Source organism: Pavona decussata, unplaced genomic scaffold (genome assembly GCF_977016875.1).
Source record: "Pavona decussata unplaced genomic scaffold, jaPavDecu1.1 SCAFFOLD_48, whole genome shotgun sequence".
Classification (NCBI taxonomy): Eukaryota; Metazoa; Cnidaria; class Anthozoa; order Scleractinia; family Agariciidae; genus Pavona; species Pavona decussata.
In genome coordinates this window covers 5,674,813-5,688,621 of record NW_028145470.1, presented here as the reverse complement: position 1 = coordinate 5,688,621, position 13,809 = coordinate 5,674,813, and the positions used below count along the sequence as shown (strand labels likewise).

Sequence of the window (13,809 nt, the reverse complement as noted above, 5' to 3'; positions counted from 1 at the left end):
TAAGCACTGGTGTGTATCTTAGACTGTAATAGTGATCAAGTTTCGGGAAATAGCAAGTCTGGAAATAGGTCTACCATAAGGTAGGGATTTTCGGTGTTTACTCTAGAATAGGGTTGCAAAATTAATGTTAACATGGTCTAGCATAGGTTAAGGTTCTCAGAGTCCCAGCGGCACACCCCCAGCTAAAAATTATGGGAGTATCTCCCCCCCCCCCCCAGAACAGGAACTAGGCAAGCTTACAGGCATAACTGTCATCAGATCGAGCAAAACATGGTAGTGGTTTGATTTGTATAATGGCTTAGTGCCCCTTCAAAAAGTTAGAGGCATGAAATTAGTGGTGCAGTATTAAAGTGGGGGGAAGATGAACTTCTTGCTTCCTGCTCCTATCTTGGAAACTCTTCCACCTTGCGCTTTTGCTATTTTTGTACACAACATAGCCTGCCTAACAGGTGTAATCAGGGGTGGGAAGCGAGAAAAATGGGGGACCCTGTCTGTCATTATTTACTTAAACTTTTCTTGCCCCCCTCACCATCCTAAATTACAGCAACCTCGTTCCCAGGGTCTTCCACACCCAGAAAAAAAAATTGGGCCCCCAACCTGGGCCGGTAATCCTAGACTTTTAAAACCTGTGACGACACAGAACTTCATAAAAAATTTGACCCCTGTGTAAACAGGGGGTGGAGGGACATAGTAAAATTTTCAGTGTTTTGAAAGTACACACTTCATTATAGCAAACCATATACTATACATACTCCATGTTAGCAAACAGTGCAATGTTTTTTCCTCTTGTACTTTCTTCACGTTGTTGGCAACTTTATATACGGTTTTCGTTAGAAATGTGGGCGGGGCTCCCTTTTCCCGTCGGATCTGAAATGTCACAGAACACAATCACTGTTGCGTGACTGGATGAATGCAAATACTATGAAGGGACTGGGCACTAAAGTGGTCGAGTGCCTCTTCGCTTTCGCTTCAGACCATCAAGACGGTGCTTTGACTTTCCGATATTGTTTAGATCTCCGGGGACAACAAACAGGTGGGCTATTACGATTCTTCTTGTATGTTTCACCTGTAAATTTCAATAGGTTTTAGGGCAGATCATACAGAAAGCAATGCGTGCGGAAATGTATTCGCGCGTTGCCGTGAGCACGAAAGCAAATTTTCCACCGAGCAATTCTAAGTTCCTTGTTCACTTTATGTACAGGAATGCGTTGTAATCGCCCGTTGTTCATTTGTTCGATATCAAAGTGTTCATGCGTTGGCGTTAATTTGTCGAATTATTTCGATTACGCTAAACTAGAGTTCAAGTTTTCAAATTCTCTTGTCGATTTCAGTAAGGCTTCCGTTTGAGCGCTGCGAAAATGGCTTTGTTCGCTCATACTGAGTCAGTCTTCACTTGTGTATCCGGATGGATTTTACAGTTCGTTTTTCATTTAGCGGTTAACTTTATCTGGAGAATTCTAGGTCTCATTATTTTCTTTAAACACTTGTCTACCCATAAAAGTTGGGGCATTAGCGCTATATATATTTAAGCTGAAGCGCGAAATCCATGAGCTTATTGTATTACAGTTCAATTGCTTTGTACCAAGAATAGTCGCTTTCAATTGAAGACATATTTTCAGTAAGTCTTACGCTTTTATATTTGGCTGCATATTGTCTCGTACTGTTTCTTTCGGAATATCGCGATCTCACCAGGAAGCTCAGATCGAATATGAATTATCACGACATCTCATAAGCTAATATTATCTGTGGGTTCCAAGACTCTGCTCTGTAACGATATTTAACTTGAGCTGATTTAGGGTTCGAGAACCAATATAGCGTGTCTTCTAACAACATCAAGACAGTCTACTTTAAAAAATAAACATTAAAAAGGAAAATATCCATTAGTTTAAGTAAAGAATGCTCTACTCTGTTGTCGAGTTAGCTTCATTTTTATTCCACTTGTCTAATATTGCAAAACGTCAGAAAAAATATTCCTTTGTTGTCATTTCAAGTTGTTTGTTTTTTACGGTAAGCTTGGTTTTGGTTTTATACATTTACATACGGTAATAACAAGCTGTACATCTACATTATATTATAACTAGTTTTGTCGTCAAGTGAGGACTTGTACATGTATGTAGATCGGTTTTACAAAAACTAAAAGATTTAAAAAAGAACAGACTGACCCAACTTGAAAACAATTTGTGTACCTCAGACTAGCTCGTTGAACTGTGATTGGTTTTAATAATAGAAAAAATATAACGTGTCTGTTTAAAAAGTAAATGTTAACACCGGCCCGGTAGTGTAATTCTCAAGAACAAAACTTCTATAATGCTGGTAGATCTGAGCATCTAGTGTTACTTTTAAGTGAACTAAACCACCTTTAAGTTGAGCTCAATTTCCTTCTTGTAAATTAATTTATGGGCAACAATATTGCTTTATTCACAGACTCCTTAATTAAAAGTTTAAGTGACATTGCACAGCATTTAAAACAGCACCTTTTGAAAGTACTTTCAATAGCTTTTATTTAAAAGGTCACACAGAGGAATTTCACCCCCACAGAAACATATTGCTCAGTACTTTCAACTAAATGGTCACACTTTAGGATTTCAGATGTTAGAACCACCACAGCATAATAAACAAATGGGCAGGATAGTACTGATTAATAACTATCATTTGAATGGTCACACATTAGGAATAATCCCATCTGATCCAGACTCAAAAGTTAGATTCACCTTGTACAGCATAATAAACAGCACCACATGAAAGTACTGCTCTGTAGCTTTCATTTGAATGGTCATACTTTAGGATTTTAACCACAGACTCAAAAGCTAGAACCACCTTGTACAGCATAATAAATAGCACCACAGGAAAGTACTGCTCTGTAGCTTTCATTTGAATGTTCATACTTTAGGATTTTATCCACAGACTCAAAGCTAGAACCACCTTGTAAAGCATAATAAATACATGTAGCACCACAGGAAAGTACTGCTCAGTAGCTTTCATTTGAATGGTCACACTTTAGAATTTCATCCACAGACCCAGAAGTTAGAAACACCTTGTACAGCATAATAAACAACACCACAGGAAAGTACTGCTCAGTAGCTTTCATTTGAATGGTCACACTTTTCTGTTGACTCTTGGTGTAATTGATCAACAGTTATAAATCTTTGCATTCCATCATAGCAATTTAAAACAATGAAGCAATTAGGATACACAGGACCACTTTGGTCTGTTAATGCTTTGTTAGACAAGCTATTAACACAGTAGGCACTGTTGTTACTCAATCCATGGGATGCAATTAGTAAATAGCTAAACATTGGAAAACAATTCTTTTTATGGCCAAAAGTAAAGAAGTCAGCTACCTGCAAGTTTAATAGCGTCATTTTACTTAAAATTAAATTAAGTCACCTTGAGAATGCAGGCCCAAACCCAAAATTTGTCTTCTAATAACTGTGGCATGGCTCAAAAATCCACTTTGGATGTAATTTTTAACCATCCCCAGGGTACCCCTGAGGGTACTTCATGATACCCCAGGGGTACCCCTGAGAATTTTTAGTGACCCTCGCTGAGACCAAAGTTTATCATTTTATCCAACCGTATTTTAGCTCTAACCATTAAAGCCAAAACAGTTTAAAAAGCATGCATCACAAAGCTTATATAAGCAAGTACCTTCTGGGTTTTATCTCACCATAAAACTAGTAGTACAGCTGAAACAATGGCCATTGCTAAAGTAAAATTATTTGCATTTTACCCCTTGGGCCAAAAGTTAAATTAAAGCATATGTGTTTCTCACACACAAAATTAATTTATAGTGCATAATGAGTTTTTTTTGTTCGTTTTAAATGTTTTAAAGGCAAAAACATCAATTTTACCACTTTGCGTTGAACCCTTCATTTCATGATCAAAAACAAGAGCTTTGGTGCTTAAGTATTAATGCCATGTTATTGTTCATGTTACCTTGTTTTTTATTTTTAGGGGTCTTCACAGCAGGTTTGACAAATGTCAGCTGTGAAAATTAAAGCCCCTAGTGCAACATCAATAGTGTTAGGTTTTGTTTTTTCTCTTTTTATGCCAAAAACATCAACTACCCCCCCCCCCCCCCCCTGCATGAGCCCTCTATTTGATACTCAAAAGACAAGAGTTATAGCACTTGAACAAATAATACTTAAAATAAATAAATAGATAAATAAATAAATGGGAATTTCATTGGCTTCCACAGAGTGGCTATTTCATCCACTGTTTCCAGGTCAAATTGGAATTTGGAAATGTTGGTTTTTGTGGAGGGAGGGAAACCGAAGTACCTGGAGAAAAACTCTTGGAGCAGGGATGAGAATGTGACATTATAACTGTTCATGTAACCTTGTTTTATTTTTAAGGATCTTCACAGCAGACTTGACAATGTCATCTGTTAATGGTCCAAGCCCTGGTGCGACTATTGTAAAAGTAGGCTGGGTTCAGAAGAGAGGTATGTCAGTGCTTGTTTATGAAAATGATGATGATATTGTAGCAAGAGAAACCAGCTTAGTTGATGTTCAGGCTACAGAGTCCTAAAGTGTGACATCACAAATATTTGATATTTGAAATTTTGGGATTTGTTAGTATACTCGGAAAGAGCATGATGAAAATGCCTACTCGCCAAAAATCAACATCTTATTGCAATTTGGGGGTGAGATATTAGCTCTGTTATGCCCCGATGACTCCATACAAATCCTTCTTATTTTGTCTCAGTTCTTAACGTTTGGAACTGAGACATAACAGAGCTAATATCTTGCCCCAAATTATTTAGAACACCTGAAGTAAGAAAACACTTGTTCAAAGACATAGGATTTCAGGATAGCCCACAGTAGTAAAATACTATTTAGCACAACTTGTAGCGGTCTCGCTCAAGTTAGAAATGAAAATCTCGCTCCCGGGTTGTCACACGCGCAGTCGAGAATACCAAGCCAAATTAGGTTACGATTCTTTCTTTATTGTTCCTTCGTATTCCTATTCTTGTGGCCTCAGGGCACTTATCGAAGCGGTCAACTGAAATGATTACATTAAGAAATTACCTAAATTTTCGTTTCTTTTATAGCTAAAAATGATCACAATCCAAGCGCACGTGATATTGAAAAGAACTAAATAAAACAGTCAAGATCTAGTGAAACTAATGGAATAGAAACAACTTACGACCTACATAACAATGTAATCTTAAACATAAGTAAGTTGTCGCTTACCAACGTTCGCGGGTCTTAATTTCTTCGGAGAATTTCGCTCTAACTTGTCTTCTAGATCTTGATCTCAAGGGGTCTTAGTTTGAACTGAAACGCGAGCTATGGGCTATGCCTATCTATAATGCGGTAATCACGGCGGTAACATAAATCAAACCACAAAATATTTCGCGACGTATTTGATTCCAACGGAAGCGGTTACATGGCTCCCCTAAATTAATACCTTAATTTACTCTAACCACTATACCTTATTTGCAAACGATAACAAAATTAAATTTTCTCACTGTTCATCTTATCTATCATCTTGATGTTCATGGTACTTATTAAGAGTTCTCTGATGGCTCCTCGACGGGGATTCCCGGTCTTCACTGATCTTCTGACACCAGCAGCACTAGCTTGTGGATTGGTCTTTCCAGCGTTGACAACGGCTGCCTTCTTCTTCCGTCTGGTGTCAGATTTGGATTGCCAACGTCTAGCATCACCTTCCGTACCAATCCATCCTGGTCTGGTTGGGCCTCAATAATACGACACATCTTCCACTGATTTCTTGGAGTATCTTCATCCTTGACTATCACGATGTCATTGACTTGAAGATTTTTCCTTGGTCGGGTCCACTTCTGTCTGGTTTGTAACGAGAGAAGAAATTCTTTCTTCCACCTGGCCCAGAATTCGTTCGTTAAATGTTGAACCCATCGCCACCATTTTCTTGAATACAGGTCAGTAGATGTGAATTTTCCCGGTGGGGGCAGGACCACCTTCGTTTTCAACGTCAGGAAGTGATTTGGCGTGAGTGGTTCTGCTGTGTCTGATGATGTGGTACCTTCTGCTGTTAGAGGTCGGCTGTTAACTACTGCCTCTGCCTCGCACATGAAAGTCCGTAGAGCTTCGTCGTTCATTTGGTGGCCATTTTTCTCTAGTAGGGCGGAGAGCACACTTCTCACGGTTCTTATTTGGCGCTCCCAAATTCCACCCATGTGACTAGCGGTGGGGACGTTGAGTTTCACCTCGAACCAATCACAGCTTTCTTTTAGCATCTCTTGTTTTACTTGACTTTGGTCCATTTCCGCTAACGCTTCCTTGAGCTCTCTTCGTGCTCCAATGAAATTCGAGCCATTGTCGCTGCGCATCTGACGCACGGGACCACGCCTACATATGAAACGGCGAAGGGCGTTGATATAGGAGTCTGTTTCCAAGGAGTTGGCAACTTCTAGGTGAATGGCTCTTGTTACTAGGCATGTGAACAATACACCATATCTCTTGAGTTCCTTGCGTCCTTCTCTCACGTACCAGGGTCCGAAATAGTCCACTGCGCAATATGTGAAAGGAGGGGTAGGTGTTAATCTGTCTGCTGGGAGATCTGCCATTTTCTGTTCTTGCACCTTTGCTCTAAGCTTTCTGCAAGTGACGCATTCATGGACCAGCCTGGAGACTACTGAGCCACCGCCTATGATCCAGTAGCCAGAGGAACGAATTTCGTTGAGTGTAATTCCTTTTCCTTGATGTAGAGCCCTTTCATGGTAGTGTCGGGTTAGAAGCTTGCTAACGTGCCCATGTCCAGGCAGAACAATGGGGTGCTTTACATCTTGAGCTACGCTAGCTTGCTTTATTCGTCCACCAATTCTTACTAGATTGCTATTATCTAGGAACGGATCCAGACGGGAGAGTGGACTGGCTCCTTTAGGTTTCTGAATCCTGGGTCTTGAATCATCTTCTCTAGGGGTTTCGTAATCTGTAGTTATCTTCTTCAGTTTGCTCATCTCTTCTTTAAAAGCTTCTTTTTGCACGTGTCTTATGATTTCTTGTTCTGCTTCTGTTAACTCATCGACGTCAATCGGACGATACTCGCGCGCTGCTGATCTTGTCTTCACTCCATCCATAGTTGCCTGCTTGCCGCGCGTTCTTTCTAGTAAGATCTTTCGGTACCGCAAGCACAAAGCAACGGCACGTTTTGCTCTGAACCAGCTTGAAAGGTATTCCAGCCGTTGAAGCAGGGTTGCGTATTGCTCTTTCTTTGTCGTACAAGTTGTAAAGGTGGATGCCTTCCTTACTTCTTTATCGTCAGGCTGCAGGGATTCGGGCACACTCCTCTCTAAATTCTTCCAGCTATCTTGGTGATCCCAAAGGAAAGAAGGTCCTCGTAGCCACCTCGAAGGCTGCAGGAGGTCTTTGGGGCTCAGACCGCGCGAAGCATCGTCGGCCGGGTTGTTCTTTCCGTCAACGTACTTCCATTGTTCGGGGACGGTGCGTTCTCTGATCTGCTGAACTCTGTTTGCAACGAAGGTGTGAAACCGGCGTGCGTCATTGTATATGTACGCCTGAACTACTTTGCTATCGGTCCAGAACACTTCTTCGACTTCTTCGTATCTCAGCTCTCTGCTCAGCATCTCGCTAACTCGGACGGATACCAGGGCGGCTGTCAGCTCAAGGCGCGGTATGGTTATCGGCTTCAGAGGGGTAACACGTGCTTTACCCATAACTAGTGAGCAGTTCACTCGATTTCTTGTGTCCACCAAACGGAGATAAGAACACTGGCCGTATCCTTCTGTGCTAGCATCCGAGAAGTGATGTAGCTCGACTTTCTTGAGGTTGTCCATTTCCTTTAATTTGAAACATCTTGGGACTTCCATCATCTCTAGAAGGGGGAGTTCACTTCGCCACATTTCCCACTGCATCCGTAGTTCGTCAGGTATGGCGTCATCCCAGCCTATGCTTTCCTTGCATAGCAGCTGCAATATTCTTTTTCCGCGTAGCAGGAATGGGACCGCGAGACCAAGCGGGTCATATATCGAGCTTACTGTTGACAGGATGCCACGCCTCGTCAGTGGTTTATCCTTTAGGGTAATACGGAACTTGAAAGCGTCGTTCTCAATGTTCCATTCTACGCCGAGCACACGTTCGGGAGGAAGTAAATCGCGGTTCAAATCAAGTTCCTTGATCTCCTTTGCGCGCGACTCTATGGGTGTGGACTCGACAACTTCTTTACTGTTAGACGTGAACTTGTGCAGTCTAAAGCCTCCTCTCATGCACATCTCAGTGCCGTTCTTGATCAATTCAATGGCTTCTGGTACGGTTGGGACTGACTTAAGCCCATCATCGACATAGAAATTCTCCTTAATAAAGGAAGCTGCTTCTTTTCCAAACTCATTTTCACCGTCATCAGCGGCGGTTCTTAGGGCTAAATTAGCACAGCCCGGAGAGGAGGTAGCACCGAATAGATGTACCGTCATTCTATATTCTGTTGGCTCCTTTGAGGTGTCTCCTTGTTCCCACCAAAGAAAGCGGAGAAGGTCACGATGTTCCTCATTGACGTGTACCTGGTGGAACATGCCCTCGATGTCACAAGCGAATGCCACAGGTTCTTGTCTGAAACGGCACAGGACACCAACCAAGGAGTTTGTCAGATCGGGGCCTTGTAGTAGATGGCGATTAAGGGAATGTCCTTGAAAATCTGCTGAACAATCAAAAACTACTCGTAGCTTGTCGGGCTTCTTAGGGTGATACACCCCATGGTGAGGAATGTACCAAACTGTTTCATACTGCTCGGGGGCCTTCTCTGCGTGGCCTTCTTGGAACATCTTCTGCATAAATGACACATAATCTTCCTTGTATTTTGGGTCAGCAGCAAATCGTCGACTTAACTGCTTTAATCGTGCTTCAGCGTGTTTCTTGTTGCATGGTAAGTGAACGTTTTCATTGCGGAGTGGTAAGGGGATTTCATAGTGCCCATCTTCTGCTTTATGAATACCATTAGAGGTAATGTTCATAAACTTCAAATCTTCCTGGGACATGGCTAAGTTCGCATCTTGAGGCTCAGAAAAGTCCTGCTCGAACATTTTCTTGATTGCCAAAGGTGCCATTATCTCCTTACAGCTTCTCAGAGGGATGAACTTGCCAGTTGAGGTTTCTTCGCTTGCTATTTCTCGTGTAGCGACGCGATGGCATCCAGCTGTCATTTCGATTTCATTATCATGATCTCCGTGGTTTCTGGCCCCTACCACTCCCCAGCCCAACGTTGTGCGTATAGCGTACGGGTCGTTTGACCTTCCAGGAACTATGGATCTTGGCTTTAAGGCACGAACGCAATTGTTGCCTATCAGTAGGCCGATGCTCAAGTGCTCTTCATATGTTGGGATCTCTTCAGCAATTTTCTCTAAGTGCTCGTACTTTCGGGCGGTTTCCGGGCGAGGAATTTGTCCACGTTGACCTGGTATATTCGCTCTTGTGTACGTCTTAGGGAGGGGTATGTCTACCTTGCCGTCAAAGCGTGATACGATGAGACCATCAATTCTTTGTGTGTCAATCTTTTCTATGGCGTGCATGGTGCCCAGCTCTAGCTTAATGAAAGGACCAGTTACTCCAAGCTTGTTTATTACGTCATCGGTGACAAAACAGGTATCACTCTGATCATCTAACACGGCGTAAGCTTTGACTCGACGATCTGGGTCATTCTTGTGGTGAATCCATACGGGGAGAATCATGGAGGTTGTAGTGTTACTGCAGTTTACGCAATTGTTCGTGGCTCTTACGGTTTCCTCGGTGCTTTCTTGTCTCTTTTCTTCAGGTGAAAAACGATGGAGGGCAGTCGCATGTGGCTTCTTACACACCTCGCACTGAGTTTTCTGCTTGCATTGTCGTGCTGTGTGGCCTTGACTTAGACAGGAGAAGCATATTCCTCGCGACATGCAGAGTTCTAATCTGTCTTTGAACGGCTTTTCCGTGAAGTTCTTGCACGCGGCAAGGCCGTGTTTTCCCTTGCACAGCATACACGAACTCGCATCCGGGGGGTGTTTGCACGACGATTCGCTGCCTGTGGTGGTTAGTGAGATGCCATGTTGCTTCTTCCTATCCTTTCTTTCAGGGGTTCGCCTCATCCTATCGGCAGGAAGGTTTCTTTCCTTTTCCAATTCTTTCCTAGTTGAGGTTAGGGCATCGTGCGAGAATACTGGATGATTGGCGTCAAGGGATGCTTCTTGTGTGAAATCGACGAAGTTTGCAAAGGAGTATTCACCACATTTTGCCTCTAGTTTCTTTGCGCTTTCTCTCCACTTATTGCCGTAGAAGATAGGCAAGCGAGCTGCGAGTTCTCGAATCGTTGAGTAGCTCTCGAGTTCCTTTAAGTACTTCACGGATTTCATCGTTTCTTGGGTCATGATAAGAAAGTCGCTGAATTCTTGCAAGTCTGCGCTTGTTATGCATGGCTTCCAGTTCCTCAGTTTATCTCTGTATGCTTCGTAAATTCTAAAGGGGTCTCCGAAGCGTTCTTTCAGTGTTTTTCGCGCTCTTTTGTAAGCATCTTCGGTCCGCAATCCTAGCAAACCACTGATCGTTTTTTGTGCTGCTCCACACGTGTATTCGCCTAAATAGTAAAGCTTGTAGTTGGGGCGAACAACTTGGTCTTCGATCAATGCGTCGAAAGCGTTTTCCCATTTTGGGTACTCTAAGATATTTCCGTCGAAAACTGGAGGCTTGGGAACCGGAACTGTCATTCTTCGCAATAATTCGACTTGCGTTTTCTGTATTTCTGCGTTCTCTTCCTGAATACGCCAAATTTGAGAATTGTAGTGATGCTCCGGTGATTCGATACTTCTCGCTGATTGGTTGATATCTCGATGAGCCAAAGGCGTGCTGACGTCACGTTGCGAGAGAAAGTGAGGCGATGTTCCCGCGCTTGTATTCGCGGTTTGTTCGTTCACATCTGGTGATTGTTTTGGTGTTCCGACAACAATAGGGTCGTTAACTTCGTTATCTTTCCTTTTAATTTCCTTGCGGGTAGTTTTATCCGCTTGTGGTTGACCAACTGGCATAGAGTCGGAAATTCTTTGTTTTTCGCTTTGTTTTTGTAACTTATCCGTGGCTTCTTGTAAGACAATGGTGTCGTTTAATTCGGATTCTTGCAGAATCTTCTGAATTGATTCGGCCGCGGAAAGTTCTCCATGCAATTCCTCTCGCTCATGTAAGCGCTCGAGCTCCTTTTCTTGAAGTTTTAATTCGTCTCGCCGCCTTTCAATTTCCTGTCACCTTTTAAGTGTGTCTAATTTTGCTTTAATTTTCGCGGTTTCGATTGCGGCTCGCTTTGAGGAGGTCGTTGAGGACGTTCGAATGGACGATGCTGATTTTCTGGAGCGTAGCTTTGAGTTTTGCGAAACTAGCTCAACTCTTTCTATTTCTTGGTCTTTTATTCTTACTTTGATGTCTGCTAAACATTCTAACGCCGCATTGTTTACGTCAAAGAATTCGTCATGTATCTCTTGTTCCGTTTCCGGAAGTTCTAATCTGATCAAAAGATCAATCACGTTTTCGTGTGCGGCTTGAAAGGATTTTAGGTCAGCTTCTAAACCGTCCTTGCAAGCATTCAGTTTTACAAGGTCTGCCGGTTCTCTTAAGGATGCATAAATGGCGTTCGTACGCGATCGGAGGTCTTTCATTGATCTTTGTCGTATCTTTGTACCGATTTCCAAGTCCAGTTCTAGACCCTTTTCGGTGCGGTTTCTACTCCGACGCTCCCGACATTCTTCGAATTCTTCATTAGTAACGTGGCTATTTTCTTTGAGGCTTTCATCGCCACCACGTGCTCCTTCAGAAGTACGAACTTCTTTGGTATTTTCTACTTTATCAGTATCCATTGTCTAATTTCAGTTCATAATCCTCTTAGACTTGAGTTCTTAGAGTTCGTTAACCCTCGTTGTTGACTGTAGCGGTCTCGCTCAAGTTAGAAATGAAAATCTCGCTCCCGGGTTGTCACACGCGCAGTCGAGAATACCAAGCCAAATTAGGTTACGATTCTTTCTTTATTGTTCCTTCGTATTCCTATTCTTGTGGCCTCAGGGCACTTATCGAAGCGGTCAACTGAAATGATTACATTAAGAAATTACCTAAATTTTCGTTTCTTTTATAGCTAAAAATGATCACAATCCAAACGCACGTGATATTGAAAAGAACTAAATAAAACAGTCAAGATCTAGTGAAACTAATGGAATAGAAACAACTTACGACCTACATAACAATGTAATCTTAAACATAAGTAAGTTGTCGCTTACCAACGTTCGCGGGTCTTAATTTCTTCGGAGAATTTCGCTCTAACTTGTCTTCTAGATCTTGATCTCAAGGGGTCTTAGTTTGAACTGAAACGCGAGCTATGGGCTATGCCTATCTATAATGCGGTGATCACGGCGGTAACATAAATCAAACCACAAAATATTTCGCGACGTATTTGATTCCAACGGAAGCGGTTACACAACTGTGTATGAGAGGTGTGAAGTGTCATGCATTTACATCACCCCACGTTACTAAAAGTCTAACTACAGTACCTTAGCAGATAGTGTTGGTCATGACGTACAGATGTATCAGAGAATTAAAGGATATTCTTATCATTGTTTTCAAATTAATAATTTTGCACCTGAATATCTTAGTAACTTATTCCCTTTAAGGTTAATACAATGAATTTAGGAAGAATAAGTAAGCTTAACTATTTACAGAGTTAACACTGCACTGCAACATATGCCTCAGGTCAGTGTCCTACTCTGCCACTACAGTTTAGAACTTGCTTTCGGAGAATGTTCGGGCTTACACTACATTGGACACCTTTAAGACTGCCATTTTACTGATTTGAGATAGCATATCTAATGTTTTTTGTATGATTAAGTTTATTGCATGATTGTTTAGGTATGTACATGTACAAGGCTGTTGCCTAAGAACAAATAATTTCAAAGAGCCCACCAGGCCAAAAGCTACATGTAAGAAGTTAGGAGCCCAACATGTGAAGTGTTAGGTGCTAAAAAACTTTAGGTACCCAGAGAATTTTCTTGGGCACCCCAGGCTACTGGGCCCTGTTAGGCAGCAGTCTTGATGTAAGGAGTTATTACAAGTTCAAAATTGGGCACTCCCTGCCCCTTCCCCTCCCACAATAATCTTATTAGACAGAGTTACTGATCAGGATGACTTGAAATCACATCCTTAGGGGAATACATCAAGAATTGGAGGTCAAGGTACTTTCAGCTTTGGAGTGATGGCAGTTTTATTGGATATAAAGAAGTCCCCAAGTCAAGGGAAACAGAACCTCTCAACAACTTCTCTGTTTCTAGTAAGTACTCAGAGTAAAATTTATTTAATGATTACTATTCAACCTTGTCCTTATTGCATCTATACCACTAGACAAAAGATTGTTTTTTATTAAATCTGAAGGTGGAGTCAGTCATAAAGTGAACATAAAACTTGTCAACCGCACATCCCATCTGTGTTCTTGTAATATATCAAACACGAGGTGTGTTTCATCAGGTATCCAAACACTGACAAGTAGCTTGAAAACACTAGGCGCAGCCAAGTTTTTTAAACAACTTTAAGGTGTTTGGATATCTAATGAAACACACTTTCAAGTGTTTGATATGGCTTCTCAAATAATCAATAATTCTTGGAGAAATTCAAGGCTAGAGTTGGCAAAATTTTATGCTAATTAGGAACACATATCCAAACCACAGTCACGGTAACCGTAGTGAATTTCTTTGTTTTGTCTTGATGAATTATTAATGAGTTTGAGAAGCGTTTATACATGCAATAAGAAAAGTGTTAAAAAGGTAGCCAAAAAGTTGTTGCAAAGTAATAAAAAAAACTGGCAAGAGCATGA

At 41.8% G+C, this 13,809-nt stretch overlaps 1 protein-coding gene across 1 annotated transcript in view; it reads left to right on the top strand.

Moving 5' to 3' along the window:
- Positions 1 to 915: 915 nt before the first annotated feature.
- Positions 916 to 13,809, top strand: part of LOC146481979 (RAC-gamma serine/threonine-protein kinase-like) — a 32,580-nt gene continuing 19,686 nt past the window's right edge. The window contains exons 1-3 of the mRNA XM_085108106.1: positions 916 to 1,033; positions 4,356 to 4,444; positions 13,147 to 13,269. Coding sequence (XP_084964232.1) covers positions 4,378 to 4,444; positions 13,147 to 13,269 — 190 coding nt within the window. The 5' untranslated portion in view covers positions 916 to 1,033; positions 4,356 to 4,377. The remainder of the gene's footprint in view (positions 1,034 to 4,355; positions 4,445 to 13,146; positions 13,270 to 13,809) is intronic.